Source organism: Stigmatopora nigra, chromosome 23 (assembly GCF_051989575.1).
Source record: "Stigmatopora nigra isolate UIUO_SnigA chromosome 23, RoL_Snig_1.1, whole genome shotgun sequence".
In the NCBI taxonomy this organism is placed as follows: Eukaryota; Metazoa; Chordata; class Actinopteri; order Syngnathiformes; family Syngnathidae; genus Stigmatopora; species Stigmatopora nigra.
In genome coordinates this window covers 2533877-2552253 of record NC_135530.1, presented here as the reverse complement: position 1 = coordinate 2552253, position 18377 = coordinate 2533877, and the positions used below count along the sequence as shown (strand labels likewise).

Below are 18377 nucleotides of genomic sequence, written 5' to 3'. Positions count from 1 at the left end.
GAGAGCGGGAGGGACGATACTTCTAATGAGGCATAGCTTTGTTCTTACTGTAACTGCACCACAAAGCACCTCTTTCCAAACAAATTACTTGCAATTTAAATGAGCCAAAGCCGGAGTGTACTATTCCTTCCTTCTATTACGACGAGTGGAAAACCCAAGGCGGTGTTAATGGCCTTCGGAGCTCCGCGGAAGGAGGCCTGATGCGAATCATGATGGGGCAAGAGGTAATATAGTTAAAGAGCAACCACATAAATGAGCCGTGCCTCTAAGGGATGGCTAAGTGGTTTGCTAATTTGGGACCAGGTAAATCGATGAATATATCGATATTTTAGTTCGATTAGTTGGCTAATCTAGTGATAAACATTTGATGTGTTAGAGAATAATTTAAGGAGATATAAAACAAGTGTTTATGCTCACAATAACAAATAGTTGTGGTCAAATATTTACATACACTTGTGAAGAATATAATGTCATAGCTCTTTTGAGTTTCTAGTTATTTCTACAACTCTGAAGTTTCTTGATTGGAATAGATATCTGTCAAGAGGTGCGTGTATTTTGTAAAACACTGAAGAAAATGCAATGCTCCATCCAGTGCTCGTAGATATCTGTTATACGCAAAAGAGATAAGGCAAAAAAAATAATGATAAACAGCCTCTCATGTCTTGGCTACCTGGCTTTCTCATATCTGGAAATTTGTCTCGTATCTAGAGATAATTATTTGCTTGAAATTGTACTCAAATTTATCTCAAAATACTCGTGCTTGTATGTCGAGGTAACACTGTACAAAAGAAAATGAAATATACAGCATGTCAAAAGTACTTTTAGCGTTCATAAAGTACCTACAGTATGTATTACATTTGAATGTCTCTGTGTAATTTTTAATTCCTATTTTGTAGAGCAGATATTTAATGAAGTTTAATTAAATAAACTGGAAAAGCAACTTTTTGGAGGTACTCTTCGCTATCTGCCTAAATATAGCCAGGTTACAATTCCACTATCCTTCAGGCCTATGTTCCGTAACAATACATTGGACCAGAGATTTCAGTAAATCCTCCATTTTGCTTGTAACCTGCCAGAGGTTTAGTGGTTTCCAAGCTTTGCTGAGCTCTCATCTCATATCGCAGACTCAACATGCGGCGAATGTGAGGGAGTGATTGCCCGCTGACCATTTGTGCACTTTTCCCAGTAATACATTGATAAGGCCTAGCTTGACTCCATTGCTCAAATAAACCTATTGTGCCCACACCTGTGTTGTACTAAAGCGCCTATGTGTACTATTTCCAGGTGGAGGAAAAACAGGAGCGAAACACTGGATTTTCACAATCCACGTTCCAGTCAGAATGGATTTGAGTGTACCATTGTCAAGAGTAAAATTATACTGGAGCAAATAAAGAGTGCAATAATTACCAAGCATTTAAATGTTGTAAATATACCGTATTTTCACGACTATAAGGCGCACCCTCAACCAATGACATTTTTCCATATATAAAGTGCACTGTATTATAAGGCGCGCTGTCTATTTTGGAGAAAATTTAAGACTTAAGTGCGCCTTATAGTGGTGAAAATACGGTAATTGCTATTGACTTCCAGGTATGAAGCACTCACTACTTTACAGTCACCTCTGGAGCCAGCCATTGTTGATGTTTTGGATTTTTTTTGTATATAATCTTCCAGTGGGGGAGGAGCTATATGATGGAAGAATTTGTAAACTAAGATGGCATCTGCATATTTAACAGTATTGTTTCAGTTCAGGCGTTTGTGTTTTTTTTAATATCCGACAGTGGTGCTTTTTCGTTTTTGGTTTTCTGTTTTTCCTATATATAAGGCGCACTGGATTATAAGGCGCACTGTCTATTTTGGAGAACATTTAAGACTTTTTAGTGCGCCTTATAGTCGTGAAAATACGGTAATCTGATAGAAACATGAATTGGCGTTTCATAACTTGACATTCGGATAATTAACCCCGAAAAAAATGACATGGCGTGAAATATTTTTTGCAATGTTGAATCACTATTGGTTTGTTGCAATGTTAAGAAAAATACATGCTTTTTCTCGACAAGGCATCGTTATATCACATTTTATGCTCCGGTGAATATATGAGCGTACCTGTCATAATCCCCATTGCAAAGAGCCCGAACGGGGATTTTGAAAGCCTGCCATACTGGGTTTAATGTGCTCTTCACTACTTCAGTTTTGTGGCAGATGGTGAACCTGAGAAGAGATATAGGGGGAAGAAAAAAAAGATTAGTGGGGTGCGAAGTTCGGCTTCCTCGTACGAATCATCGCCAACGCAAACCAAAAAAAAATCAAGTAAAAATAAAAAAATCAATGAAAGCAATCTTCTCTGGATGCAGAGAACGATTCAAGCCTCACGAAAACTCACGTGCTGTCTTCATTGCTCCTATAGAAAACCAAGAAGGGGTCCGACTTTCCGAAAAAATCTTTCTTGTCCAACTTATTCCCGCAAAACTGCATCATAACGGACTCCTGCGTCAAAGGGAATATGGTAATTTAGAAATGACTTCTTGTTATTATTTTTTTAGCAATTTGCATGTGGATTATTTAAAATGGAATGAGTTGGATGTAAATTGACTCACCCTGCAGTTATTTAGCTCCTCGGCTTTCACGATAATGGTGCCGCATTTCTTACCGGAAACACCCCTGTAAACAAATACATGAAAACAATACTGTTAAAACAGGGCTGAATGACACAGACTAAAAATAAATGAATTTGAGCCATGTTTTTTTTTTATCCCTTCCTGATTTTTCTCCCTTTCCTTCTACTTTTTAAAGGAGACAATTAAAACAAAAGAAAGACAAATAGTCAAATTTGGGAGCGGACGTTTGGTCGCCAGTCTTTTGGTCCCTTTTGGTTGCCGGTCTTTTGGTCGCCGGTCTTTTGGTCGCCGGTCTTTTGGTCGCCGGTCTTTTGGTCGCCGGTCTTTTGGTCGCCGGTCTTTTGGTCGCCGGTCTTTTGGTCGCCGGTCAAATGTACTTCGATATTAAACAATACTTGGATTTTAAACTTTCCCACTCTTAGATATTAAACTCTCTCTCTCTCTCTTATATATTAAACTCTCTCTCTTAGATATTAAACTATCTTAGATATTAAACTCTCTATCTTAGATATTAAACTCTCTCTCTTAGATATTACACTCTCGCTCATAATTATAATTTTGAGAGCTGGCTTCAACAGTAAACTCTGTCACCATTTGACCGGCGACCAAAAAACCAAACGTCCGAGCACCGTCAAATTAACAAAATATATATATTTTTTTCTTCTCCCAAGGTAATAACTACAAAAAGCTACGCTTAATTCCAGTAATGTGTCACACAGGATGTTTAAAAAAAAATTAAAAAGACTATTTTCGGGCTCTTACAGGCTCTTATTCACATTTATACGTCCCACCCATTCCAGTTACAAAAAGCTCTCTGTAATATTTGCGGGAGTGTGTCCAACGGTATGGAAAAGTGCAGATGTTGCGGACAAATTGCGTTTTCACTTCACTGCTGCCCTGGTAGAGGTGGAAGAAGGTGATGCATGAGAGTGTGTGGGTGTTTGCCCCGCCCCCTAACCCTCCACCCGCCGAGTAAACATCACATTGAAGGGAAACGCGACTGATGATGGAAAAAAAGCCGTAACAAGGTCGTATATGTAGCGTTATTGTAAAGTGTGTGTCAAATCCTACATAAGACTAGGCTTGGATTAGATGTCTTGCGTCTACAATGGATGGCTCAGGAGGTCTGATAATCTTCCAAAAGCAAGCCTATGTTTGGCGATTAAAAAGGAAAGTGTCAGTGATCGGCTCAGGCAGTCGTTTAAATGGACTGGAATTGGGGTCAAAGACCATTACTTGGAAGGAAATGTCACAGTTTTGATTTCAACACAGGGAGAATGACATACTTATGGACCACACATGAGGTTGGAAAATCAACCCCTGAGGCATCAGAGCGTGAAGGAATATTTCAAAAATGGTGTTTTACTCCATTTGTATATGTTGGCTTTTAATCTTGCGAATGTCTGCCTACCGTTTAATAAAAAACCTTGAAACTAAGAAGCTTTAAGTATAGTCTCCGTGGAAGATGAATTCTATTAATGAAAGCAATGACGCATTTTAAAGAAGTCTCTTTCAAATGGAAATTTACAAATATTTCTACTAAGGTCATGTTGAAGTGAAATACAAGTTAAAAGAAGGTTCTCGTAGAAATAGCACAATAATATGAGTAGATTTAATATTTGCACACGGGCTTTAAAAGAGAGGAAGACATTTATTACTGTTTTTTTTTTGTCTGATTTTTTTGAATACATGAAAGAGAAAAGGACTCTTTGGAATACTTTCTGAATGTATTGAAATTAGAGTAGGAGAGGGAAAAGCAGTGAATCGCGCTCATCAAGAAACATAGATTTGCAATCAGTCTGACCGGAGACAGGTAATTAAGTCTGGGTCTGCGCTGGGATCCAATGACTATCTATATTGTACATTCTCATCTTGTAATCAGTGACCGGGGAACATACAGCATAAAAGATTGGGCAATCTGGTCCATTTTTGCTGGTATTTTAAACTCTTCGTCTATGATAGCTAGCATACGAGAGCAGAAAGATACAAAGCTCACAGAACGGCTCACTGAATAATCAAGAGGCAGCAGGATGCGTACAGTATATCAAGTGGGAATCTGATGGTGGTGATGAAAATGCAAATTTACAGATTTGTGGCTCAAGAGGCGTTCCGGAAAAAAAAAAACACATGAGCAACTCACACATGACTGTAATAAACCATCATTCAACGCTAAATAACTTTTGCAACTTTACTAAACTCGCTACCCAAAGGTGTTTCCGTGACGGTGGTGTAGCGGTTGCCACCTCTCGTGCACTCGCTCACACGACATGGAATCCTACTGGAGATTGATTGCACAATTAAATTAGCTGCAATTAGTTCCCCATTAAAATTCTTAAAGATCTCCCTGATGTGTAGGGAGTAGCAGGTGTGAGCATGACGGAGCCACAGACGATACACATGCAGAAAAAAAAATGGAACCATAATGAAGTACAGACGCTCCCCTACTTACAAACGAGTTAAGTTCTGAGCGCTTGTTCATAAGTTGAAATTGTTCATAAGTTGAAATTGTTCATAAGTTGAAATTGTTCATAAGTTGAAATTGTTTATAAGGTTGAAATGGTTCATAAGTTGAAATGGTTTATAAGTTGAAATGGTTCATAAGTTGAAATTGTTCATCAGTTGAAATTGTTCATCAGTTGAAATTGTTCATGAGTTGAAATTGTTCATGAGTTGAAATTGTTCATGAGTTAAAATTGTTCATGAGTGGAAATAGTTCAAATTGAAGTTTAGTGCTATATTTTGTATTATAATTTATGTTTAAGGCCTATATAAGTATATTGAAGGTTTATATAAGGGCATTTGTATGTTTAAGGCTTGTATAAGTAACCAGCATTGGTTTGTACTGAAAAAAAACATTTAATAAAGTGGAGAGAGTACATACAGTACTGTATACAAACAGAGTATTTGAATACGTACTACTAAGGTCAGATTTAATAGCTGTAGCTAGCTATGTAAATGTATATATTTTTATTTAGTCAGGGAGGCCCTTAAGTGACATCACATACCACACAAAAATTTGCTTCCAATGCTCATGTCGACTTTATGAAAGAGACACCATTAATAATCAGTACTAATGCAACTTTGATTCAAGAATTGGCTGACTCACCCGAGAGGTTTTTCTAATCGGCTGCCCAAAGACCCGACCACCTCACCCAGTGTACAGTGGGCCTGACCCAGAAAGTCCTGTGAAAAAGAAGCAATTTAAAAACACATTTGCTCAGTATTCAGGGCTAAAAAAAAATTACAAAAAAAAAGCAGGAGAGGATTGAAAATGGGGCCGTCTGACACACCCAAACTCTTTCAGCAACCCTCTTACGTTACCTATTGGGAGTTTATATTGGCAAGAAGATTGAGTCTTCCTCCCACTCGCCCCCACAGCTGTCCTCCTCTGCTCCCTTGCCACTTTCCTGCTAAATTAAATTCCAGTCTCACAGTGTGCATAATGAGACATTGCATTGAAGGAGAAAGCTATGAAGGAGGATGTGTGGAACAAATCCCCTCCATGCCCTCCCAAAAAAAAATAGACTTAGATGTCAGCACAAGTGAATTTGTCACATGGGAGCAGGACATTTTTTTTTGTTTGGGGCGCTATTTGAGAGTCATGGCACCCCCCACCTCCAAAAATTTGTAAGGATGAACTAGCATGTCTGATAGTGCTTCATCAGAGAGGCATAATAAATTGGGGAGATAGTAAAATGAGGAAAGTATGGCCACCCTAGGCGGAAAATAGGTTTTTGGGTGCTCTAACTTTTGGTTGCCAGTCAAATGGTGACAGAGACTTTCTTTACTGTTGAAACCAGCTCTCAAAATTATATTCATGAGAGAGTTTAATATCTAAGAGAGAGAGATTAATATCTAAAAAAGAGTTTAATATCTAAAAGAGTTTAATATCCAAGTATTGTTTAATATCCAAGCACTGTTTAATATCCAAGTACTGTTTAATATCTAAGTACTGTTTAATATCTAAGCACTGTTTCATATCTAAGTACTGTATAATATCCAAGTATTATTTAATTTCCAAGCACTGTTTCATATCTAAGTACTGTATAATATCCAAGTATTATTTAATTTCCAAGTACTGTTTAATATCTAAGTACTGTTTAATATCTAAGTACTGTTTAATATCTAAGCACTGTTTAATATCTAAGTACTGTTTAATATCTAAGTACTGTTTAATATCTAAGTACTGTTTAATATTTAAGTACTGTTTAATATTTAAGTACTGTTTAATATCTAAGTACTGTTTAATACCTAAGTACTGTTTAATATCTAAGTACTGTTTAATATCTAAGTACTGTTTAATATCTAAGTACTGTTTAATATCTAAGTACTGTTTAATATGTAAGTACTGTACTGGTAGTGGTTATGGTCGAGAAAAAATATGGTAATTGCAATAAGATGCGAGATTATTTTTTAAAATCCATTTGTATCTCCATTTGTACAGATTGCAAGTGTTGGGGGCTCAGGATGCACACTACATATTTCACATTGCTTCCCACCCGACTCCCAGGTGTGCCTGCAGTCTACACTTTTCATGTTAAAACACTTCTAATGGATTGGTTCTGCCGCTTCTCCCTTTGACACCTGCTGAAAATCTGCAACATCTAAGGAGGTTGCTCACATAGGGCAGTGCCTCTCTTCCAAGCCACTACAACATTTGCTTCTTGAACGGGGGCGATTGATTTTGAGATGATGTGATAGCGAGGGGGATGGGTGGAAAGACAAGACTGATGGAGGGCTATAGGAAAAGGAATAGAAGGGAATCTATGGAGGAAACTGGGAAAATGTGATAGAAATGTGACAAAAAGGCCATAGTGGGAAGAAATGTTGTCTTGGAATTTGATTTTCTATTACTATCTTGGTTATTGGGGTACAGTGGTACCTCGACATACGAGCAATTTGAAATACGAGTAAAATTTCGAGCAAATAATTATCTCTAAATACGAGACAAATTTCGAGATATGAGAAAGCCAGGTGGCCAAGACATGAGAGGTTGTTTATGATTTTAGCGCAATGTCTTTTTTAATGCATCTCTTTAGTGTATAACAGATATCTACAAGCACTGGGCGGAGCATTGCATATTTTTCAGTGTTTTTTTTCAGCGCAAATGGCATAACGATTGCTAATTCGAGGAGTATATACTATTTCTTGTTGGCAAGTGGTCGTCCAAGTTAATTTAAATTTGTTTATGTTATGAAAAAAGCATGTTGCCGTGCAAAAAGCACCAACCCCCTCTCTCCGTTTGTCTCCCTTTCCCTTCAAAATCCGTATAATTTTAGTACTATTAAACACATTTTAGTAATACTAAACCACTAGTTATGTTTTACTTTGTTAATAGATGGCGAATTAGAAGAAATAAAACAGTTTTTTCCAATCCAATATCCTGTTTTTGGTGTTTTTTCAGCGTGTTGGAACAAATGTATTAGTTTTTAGTTCATTTCAATGAGAAACGTTCGTTCGAGTTACGAGATTATCAACATACCAGTGCAGTCCCGGAACAAATTAAGCTCGTATCTTGAGGTATCACTGTATACCCAATGATCAATCAATGTGAATTAGGTTCGAATTTAGTGTCAGCGGCACCACCAGATGGAAAATCAGGTCAAAACGGTGCCATGGAAGATGAGGTACTTACGTGTTTTGACAGATTAGCACTCTTGGAGTCGACATCGTACCTGTGGAAGGATAAAACTCAAGTGATTGGTGGGAAAGAGAACTTGATGGGGAGGGAGGGTGACAAGAGCTCAGCTGGAAACACAACGTGGGATTGTCGAAGCATAACTGGGCCAAGCAGCTTGTCACCAGGGTTGCACTTGGCAGCATTGCAGGCATCCCTACCCCCTGTTAGACTGACTAAATAGACTAATTGGATGTCACACATATGATTGCAATCTATGTTCTGCACTTGTGAAAGAGTAAGCGCGTCTCAGAGCAGACTGAACGTGTATTCCCGATGACCAACCGATCATTGGAGTATCAATCACGCCTGCGCTATCTCGCACAATACCCATCAAGAGAACATTTGATCTCAAATGGCCTCCTTCAAGACCCAATAATTGCAGAGGCTACTCAAAAAGAATTGGAGACGATCGAACAAGCCATTCACTTGAGTATCGGTGCTCATTTTTTGGTTTTCAGGGCACTAAAATTGTTTTTGCTTGGTCCTCCCAAGTAAATTGGATATCAAACACTATCAATAGCATCTAAATTTTCTATCAATGTTCTCTCTAAGCTGCGAGCATGCGCAATTGTGGACTACTCTCGTCTTCTCTGCGCAGCAGCAATCATTTAGCGCGCAGTAAATAAAATCCAAACTTTTTTTTACACCTTTCCCCATGATGGCGCCGTTTACGCGTCAGCCAGTGGCAGTAGCTCTGTCCACTCTTATGTTTTTTGTGTTTTACAGCATGTTTTACATGAAAAAATAGAGGGAACATTGCCTGCTATACTGCTATACTTAAACTACTAGTTGTTATGGCTACCCTGGTTGCAAAACAACATGAACAGATGCTTTACAGTGTACTCATAATTAAAAAAATGTCTACACATGAGCGTGACAGCAAAGTATGGACTGTCTAAATTCAAATATTTCCATATGGCAGCACTAATTTTGATTCTCTCACTCACTACCTCGACAGGACCAAAGGCATAAAGTGAAAAGATTTTTACGTTCGATAAACCAAACATGTGATTTCAACGAAACAGCCATGGCTGATTTTTGCAGGAAAATGTCCCATTGTAGACGATGATCCACAAATCGATCCTACTAATTGAAAAGATGGAAGCTACAAATAACAGTCATTTGCCACACCAAATAGTAACAATGATGTTTTCTATGCTACTGAAGTAGATTTTCAATCAACTCTGAGCAGATATGACTAAATCCCAATGGGTCTATTGCGTCCATCTCCATGGCTCATGGATTAGAATATAATTAGTCTGGGCTTAATAAAATAAAGGCGGTGAAATACGCTCCTAATTCAATGAGGGATATAATCATAGAAGGTAAAATTTAAAAAAAAAAGGATCACCTACGTGTTTCGATTAAATCATTCAAAGCCAAAAAGATAGTAAGATAGGATTCATGCAAAAATATACAAAGCCCAAAACATAACCTCCACCTTGTGCAAATTTCCCCTTTTGGCAAAATTAATGAAAAAAAATGAAATAAAAAGAAAACAACAACATATAAATCTAACCTTAGATTAGTGTGATTTATAGTCCATAAAATCTGGTAACCAAACTCCAACTCTAAAGGCTAAAATTTAGTGTCAAACCAAAAAGAAATGTCTGATTGGCTTAAAAATACTACAAAAAATCTTTACTTACAAGTCAAATCGAAGATTCTGCCGTTCTTCAAAGAAATAGTTCAAAATAAATTTCCGTACAAAGTCCGGATTGAGTGTGTTGTCGATGACCTCGGTTCTTCCAAACTGGAAATTAAAGAAAAACATGTAAATAACATACTGAGTTAAGTGCTTTAACAGGCTCTTAATGAGAGTGGCAGTGAGCTATGTGCATAAGTAATCATTTGCAGAGTTTTCACTCAGGAGAGAAAAGTGGGCTCGCTAGACTATTAGACGTAGCATTTAAATCATGGAAGCAGAGCGGCTAACAGATCATGTCAATGAGGGTGAGGCAGGTTCTGATTTGGCATTTCAAGGAGCCTATTAACAATGCGTGAGAGCGATGAGACCTCTTACAGCCATGAATAACCGCAGATGATTTTACCGAGAGATTTTAGCCTCTCATTTCCATTTTGGAATTCATTTTGAAACATTGTGGGGCACCTAGGGTGCTCGGACTTTTGGTTGCCGGTCTTTTGGTTGCCGGTCAAATGGTGAAAATTATATACAAGAGAGAGAATTTTATATCAAAGAGAGAATTTAATATATTGGTACTGTTTAATATCCAAGTACTGTTGAAAACTCTTGATATTTAGATATTAAACTCTCATGAATATAATTTTTAGAGCTGGTTTCAACAGTACTTAGACAGTAAACAGTACTTCGATATTAAACAGTACTTAGATATTAAACAGTACTTAGATATTAAACAGTACTTAGATATTAAACAGTACTTAGAGAGTAAACAGTACTTAGATAGTAAACAGTACTTAGATAGTAAACAGTACTTAGATATTAAACAGTACCTAGATATTAAACAGTACTTAGATAGTAAACAGTACTTATATATTAAACAGTACTTAGATATTAAACAGTACTAAGATAGTAAACAGTACTTAGATATTAAACAGTACTTAGATATTAAACAGTACTTAGATATTAAACAGTACTTAGATATTAAACTTCTCTCTTAGATATTAAACTTCTCTCTTAGATATTAAACTTCTCTCTTAGATATTAAACTTCTCTCTTAGATATTAAACTTCTCTCTTAGATATTAAACTTCTCTCTTAGATATTAAACTTCTCTCTTAGATATTAAACTCTTTCTCATGAATATAATTTTGAGAGCTGGTTTCTACAGTAAACTGTCCGTCACTATTTGATCGGCGACCAAACGTCCGGTCACGTTTCGGGATGAAACAGTGTCTTAAATGCCTGTTATTCCCTGCAATCAAATCAGTGACTCTTAATTTAGTGGCTTTAAAAATGTGAAACACTCACCTCTCTCCACTCTTTGTTGCCCATGCCTTGTGTGTAGAGGACACAGACTGAAAAACATGGTCAGAAATATACATTATTATCAAATTATAACATTAAATCTAGACAATAATGTAGTCTTACTTGGGTCTGATTTGGAGAAGGTGTCTCTGTCCAGCAGGTTTCTGCGAAGATGAATAATGCACAATTCATTTGTCTTTCAAGGAAAGTGAATGTATCCATAAATAATTATTTCAAATAGTATAGGCCATAGTTTGCCCAAGCCTGAGTTAGACTAAGTCAAATGCAGTGACTGCCCTGAATGAGGCATAATCATTCATTAAAAATCAAGAATAAACGATAACAGATACAATGGCACTCCAAAAGAACTCAAGCACGTATTTGAGTGGGGTTACCCAATTGTGGGTGGTGTTAACTCAGTATAGCTCACAGCAGGTTTTGACGAGAAGCGATAAAGAGATTTCAGCACTCGACTGTGTAACCTTGAAGGCTTGAAGCTGACCAGCAGCATAATTTTCCAACAATCTCTCTGTTTGAAAGCTGTAACCGCTGGCATACTAAAAAAAAATCTCCAAAAACTTCCGGGTCAACACATGTTCAGCATCAATCATACAATGAAAGCTCATTTAGTAAGAGTTACCCAAAACTGAATTTCAAGGATGACTACAAATACACATTAGAATCTGGAGAGAGTATTTGAGGCGAATGACTGCTCCTCAAAGCACATAACAAATGCTGGCACTCCAAATGGGCTCCCGGGTTCCCCCTGTCACTGCGTAAGACACGTATTCAGGATTTCCACCTCAGAGGATAACGTGAATGATTCATAGCTCTCTCTCTCTTTAACTCTAACTCTCTCATTCCTTTGCTATTTTCTATCTCGAGGCAAAGGGTGGAAAACTAAAAGCCATCTGATTCAGTCCCATCTAAAGGGATAAAATGTGCTTCACTCCAAGCTGCCATTTTACAAGCTTTGGCTTGATTCCAATTAAAACATGGCATGGATTCCATTTCCATTTATCTCATTTGTTCGTTGTCAACAAACACCAAGCCACATTCCAATCATATTGAAATGTCATATGTGAAGGTAATCTGCATGAATACATGCCATTGGCCTTTTCATAAGCCTTCATTTATACTGTCATCCAATAAAGTGTGCAGCATGAAATTTACCTCGTGACCGGACGTTTGGTCGCCGGACGTTTGGTAAAATGTTATGAATTTTTTTTATTGTAAAATTTGAAATTATTGATCTGAGTGAGTCATTTCTTTTTGAATACTGTATTTTCACGACTATAAGGCACACTTTTATGTGACATTTTTATTTTTTTTCATATATAAAGCACACTGGATTATAAGGCGCCCTGTTTATTTTGGAGAAAATTTAAGACTTTTAAGTGCACCTTATAGTCATGAAAATACGGTACTCTTTGACAAGATTCTATCATTTAATTAATTATGACTTTAACTTTGCAGTTCTGGTCATGGCACATAGCAACAGGGCAGGAATACTCTTGCAAATGTTGTGTGAGAAGGAACAAGACCTGAGTTGCTCTAAAGTTGGATAACAGGTCGCAGAATATACATCCACCAGCACCTGCTAGCAAATGACCCTCTACCGCTTCTTTCCCTTTGCATTTTTCATTGATCTATCCAATTTGATGAGCAACTCTGTGGCGACCGACCGACTGACTGCAGCGGAGCATCAGCAACTTGTATTTTCTCTCTGCTCCTCCAAGAAGGCTGCCCTAATTCTTCCTGACAAGGGCTGGGAGAGCCAAGAGAACATCTCTCTACACCGCCGCACACATGATGTCGCCTCACGTGTGCTACAAACTACACATCCGTCGTGTACGCCGCACGTCTGTCCCAGTGGCGTTTCACCTTAATTGCCTTTGTCACGCCGCTTTCACTGCAGTTTAATCTGACCGGCCTCCATCACTGCATGTCGTGGGTTAAGTTCCGTTAGATGCTTTACGTGTCGGGAAACGTTAAAATAAATACATTGTTATATATAAATTTTAGATCAAGGGTGGGCAAACTTTTCGGCCCGGGGGCCACGTTGATTTTAAAAATTTTGACAGAAGGGCCGGGTCAGCACAAGATACGATACATATAAAAAAGTGCATCCGTTAACAGTACAGATGAAACATACACAGAAAAAAAGGACTAAAGTATTAACATACTCATTAGTCATCATTAAAGTAAAAAGTATAGAGTTCAAAGTAAAGTACAAAGGAATGTATTAAGAAATATTGAAATGTAATTTAAAAAAATAAATGTGTCCTTGTGTAAAATAAGACTATTATCAATGTGACTTTACCTTTATTTATACAAATTCCCTTAAAGCAATATACAATAACATGGTATGCTGCATTGGTGACACAAATTGTGACATAACTGGTTTTACAACCTTGTATTTTTAGTTGTAGTTGCGCTGGTAACTCACACAATCCGGCGACTTTGCCAAGCGCACCAGTCGAAAGAAAAGAGCAACAGAGGGAAAGCGGTCGATAGTAATTTCCTCACACTGCCTAAATCTTTACTGCCTTGACTCTGAAAGGCAAAACCTGATTACACAACACTATTCCAGCGCTGGTAACACACAAACTCCCATGAACACACAAGGCACTCAGCTAAGGATCTGTTATTCGTCCAATGTGTCGACTCAATAGATCAATTCAGGGCCGCCTGGAAAGGTTTCTCCGATATACTGTTGCTTTGTCTCACTGATTGCTGCTGTTATTGTGCTTTCAATCAAAAACAAGCAAACTCCCGCTGTCAGGATGCACATTAAACAAGATGCAGAAATGTGAATAAGGCATTCCTTCACATATGTTTGTGCATCTCACCCAATGTTCTCTCTATTTTTTTGTTGGTCTGGGCAGAAAAACAACCTCCCTGAGCACACTGAGTACCAGTGTGAGCGACATCATCATTGCTCGCTATGGGCAAACCAGTATTACCTGCCATAAGCAGGTGAATGTCAATGTTCCCTCAAATTTTTCATGTAAAACATGCTGTAAAACACAAAAAAAGAAGAAGAAAACAATCAAGCAACAGTCGAAAGCAGTCAAGAACACAAGGGGAACTTGCTGTCTGTAAATAATGCGTGTTTCTGTTATTATTGTCAACAGCTACGTTTGCTGACAGTTTTAAGACCATAACACAAGTTCATTAATTATGAGTATTCAATTGATGAATGATAGTCACGTTTCTAAATCATGTCTTCCTCAAAAACCTCATATTTTTAAATGAATCACAAATTACTACACATGTTTTCACAGTGATTTTAACATTTATGTCTACAGTGTGTTTCTCACATTAGAGTTATTGTGAAAGACAAATGTGATTGTTTGCGACACATTATCATCATGAATACAATGCTGCTCTGCATTTCTCCCATTTGTTAGATAACTTTGTAACCATGGAGATATTGTACATTGGCTGGGGTGTGGAATAACGACATGCTGTATGCATCACAGGCTGGAGAGGCGCTCACTAGCGATGGCATTTCAGCTCTGCCTCAGGTTGGAGGTGGGTTGATGGCCACCATAACCCCTCCCCGCCCAACCACCAGCATGTTCAGCCTCCCGAGGGGATGAGAAGCCAGGTGACTCAGACATGAGCAAACTCTGCCAAAACATGTTCATATAATGTGCTGGAATAAAATACGAGTTCTACTAGGGATGTCCTGATCACATATTTTTGCAGGCGATTCAAGTTATTCGATTTATAGATCTGCCGATTTCCGTGACTGGATGTTTGGTCGCTGGTCTTTTGGTCGCCGGTCTTTTGGTCAATGGTCAAATGTACTTAGATATTAAACAGTACTTAGATATTAAACAGTACTTAGATATTAAACAGTACTTAGATATTAAACAGTACTTAGATCTTAAACAGTACTTAGATATGAAACAGTACTTAGATATGAAACAGTACTTAGATATTAAACAGTACTTAGATATGAAACAGTACTTAGATATGAAACAGTACTTAGATATGAAACAGTACTTAGATATGAAACAGTACTTAGATATGAAACAATACTTAGATATGAAACAGTACTTAGATATGAAACAGTGCTTAGATATTAAACAGTGCTTAGATATAAAACAGTACTTAGATATAAAACAGTACTTAGATATAAAACAGTACTTAGATATTACTTTTTTTTGAAATAAGGTTGCAAAAAAATTAAGTTGAAATATTCAGTTCTCATTAAAAAAAAGCACCCGGAATTTTAATTTTATTGACTCTCATTTTTAGAATAGAAAAGCACAACAAAACAAGCCTAGGGTAAGCAGCAAGATGTTTGAATTTCTATAACCATTGCTCATTAGCGCCATTGCTTTGGAATGTGCCATGGAAACAACACAGCGTTTCGAAAGTGAAAGTTCTCTTGTGTTGCTGGAAAACACCCAAATGTCAATCTTGCTTTCTACGGTATGTGTTATTCCATGCTTGGAGCCATAATGCACTCTGATACTTTGACAAAAAAATGCATATGAAAAAAATTCCTGTACAAAAGTTGTTCTATGGATTGTAGATATAATATTCAGATTTTTTTTAATAAATGGATTAAAAGAAATGGATTAAAAGCCCTGAATATTTACTTTTTTATACATCTAAAACAATGTTTATTTTAGTTTTTTCTAAATACATTTTTAGATTTTACTAAATTATTTTTGAACTAAAAACACAGAAAATTGATTAAAAATGACAATTATTAATTTAAAAAAAAGAGGGAAATCAGGAAGTTCAATATACATCTATACTGTTCATTTTAATTTGATCCTAAAACAGAAAGTTCACACATGATTTACTTTCCTGGGCCACACAAAATGATGCAGCGGTCCAGATTTGGCCCCCGGGCCGCCACTTTGACACCCTTTGTACACAATTTGAAATGATCAGTAAAAAACTATCAAATATGGGAAAATCTTTGGTGACAGGTTCAAGTTGATCAAGTTGACAGGTATGAGGACAGTTTTGAGACATTTATTCAGTTTTTCTTGTTAAATATTCATAACAAAGCATCCATATGTTGTTGTTTTCCACTTGTCAAAAGCTTTTTGCAGCTTAAAAAGGGGCAATTCTTATCTTTGAAATGAAAAACGTTCTCCCAAAAGATTTGAAACCCACACGTTGTCTTTTTTTTTGGCGTCATGTCACACGACATCACCCACGTGTTGTATTTTTAGACAGAAATTGCGTCATATTAACAACTCATTCAATGTCATTAACGTCGATGGACATCAGAAAAAATGTCATCGGCGTCGCCCATTTACACAACCAAACTTCGAACTAAAATCACATTAGCGATCGCGTTTCCTCGCTTGTCAAAAACTGCTTTACAAATCCTAAAACCAAACAAATTGGGAGATCGGACGACTTAAAGTGTCCAGTGAAGGGAAATTTCGAGTTGAAACTAAGCATGCAAACTTGGCCGCACTTTAGTAAACAACGATTTAGTAAGAATTGTGAATGCAAACAATAAAATGGAGGGTAGATCCTTACCTGCAAGATACCGTGATTTCAACTTTGGTGGCTGGTAAGGACGCGTTGAGAGGGTCGAAGTCCCCTATCGACGCCATGTTCAGGAAATTGTTGTTCATTCTTTCTAAAAAGGGGGTTTGATCGCTACTTTTTTTCGCCTTTTTGCGATCCGCCCCTTCCTCCACTCCCTGCGGACGGTGGCGAATGGGCGACGCGGTGGAATGGGAGCCGTCCCCGGCGTCGAGTGGAGCCAAAATGCGGAAGAGAGCGAGACGCGCACTCCGCTCGAGAGTCGTGCGTGAGTGATGTCACTTCTCTCTCGCAGAAAAACAAACACTAGCACGAGGACGCTCAACTAAAGGCGTTTTTTGTGTGCACATATTCACGTTAAGAAATTGAAATATGTTTTTTTGTTTTGGTATGGAAATAAACTCATGATATGGGGTATTTTTTTTGTCAAAACGCCCAAGGGAAATTGATTTGATGAATTAGTTCAAGGGTAGGGAATATATGGCTCGGGAGCCAAGTGTGGCTCTTTTGATATTAGATATTAAAAAGTACTTAGATATTAAACAGTACTTAGATATTAAAGAGTACTTAGATATTAAACAGTACTTAGATATTAAACTCTCTCTCTCATGAATATAATTTAGTAAACTCTGTCACCATTTGACTGGCGACCAAAAGGGACCAAAAGACAGGCGACCAAAAGACCGGTGACCAAAAGACTGGTGACCAAACGTCCGGCGACCAAAAGACCGGCGACCAAAAGACCGGCGACCAAATGACCAGTGACCAAATGACCTGCGACCAAACGTCCGAGCACCACATCTACCTGCTTTAAATTCCCAAATTGATTCATCCAACAAAGCACCAGACATCATTTCCTTTCAAGACCACTACCTTCTCATTTTCTCAGGTAAAAAGCCTTTTAAAAGCATATCAAAAACAGACTCATTCCAATAATCTTGGTGAAAATATGACAAGATGCCGAAAGGGGGGAACGCTTAGTTCAGATTAAGTGAGCAAAGCCACACTATCACGGCTCATCAGTTCTGGTCATAAAGCAGCAGCAGGAGCAGAAGCAACATTGGTATTTATAGCCGCAAGATTCATTCAGTTGGGAAATGGGGGGCCGAAGACGGGTAGATATTGACCCAATCCACCTGAACCATGCTGTTTGCAATTAACTGCTCTTTAATTCTGTTTTCCTCCATCATTAATACAGTATTCACAGTGTATTTAGTATAGTAGTTCATTATTTGCAACAAATACTCAGTAAATCTCCCAACTTTTTATATAGTTCATAATATTATCCTTATGGAGGAAATCAATTCAACCCAGTGAGTGGTCCCTCTTAATCCTTTGTGACCAATTAATGCATTGCCGGTTTTAGTATATGAACATTAAATATTGATTTTGCAGTTATACTTTTCTGTCTGTTTTTTCCTCAATAATTCACTCGGAAGAATAGTGAAAACTATGAGTGAAAAAAAGTATAAAAGTCTTATAAATCCTATTTCAACATGACAAAAACTGTTATTTCTCCCAAGTACACGTAAATATACTTGGTTTTATTTATTACATTGCCAAAAGCTTATTTCAATGCTAATTTAGAGTTTGATTTAAGTTCC

General features: G+C 37.5%; 1 protein-coding gene across 2 annotated transcripts in view; it reads right to left on the bottom strand.

Annotated features, from left to right (window-relative positions):
• The window catches only part of LOC144181341 (copine-8), a 28017-nt gene extending 10970 nt beyond the window's left edge, over positions 1-17047 (bottom strand). Inside the window, exons 1-9 of one of the 2 annotated variants that reach the window (XM_077709742.1) lie at positions 16765-17047; positions 11368-11408; positions 11248-11294; positions 9948-10051; positions 8254-8293; positions 5725-5801; positions 2598-2661; positions 2384-2487; positions 2107-2211 (exon numbers count right to left, since the gene is read on the bottom strand). In XM_077709742.1, coding sequence (XP_077565868.1) covers positions 2107-2211; positions 2384-2487; positions 2598-2661; positions 5725-5801; positions 8254-8293; positions 9948-10051; positions 11248-11294; positions 11368-11408; positions 16765-16862 — 680 coding nt within the window. In that variant the 5' untranslated portion in view covers positions 16863-17047. The remainder of the gene's footprint in view (positions 1-2106; positions 2212-2383; positions 2488-2597; positions 2662-5724; positions 5802-8253; positions 8294-9947; positions 10052-11247; positions 11295-11367; positions 11409-16764) is intronic. The other variant, XM_077709743.1, reaches the window with a different exon arrangement.
• Positions 17048-18377: the final 1330 nt, after the last annotated feature.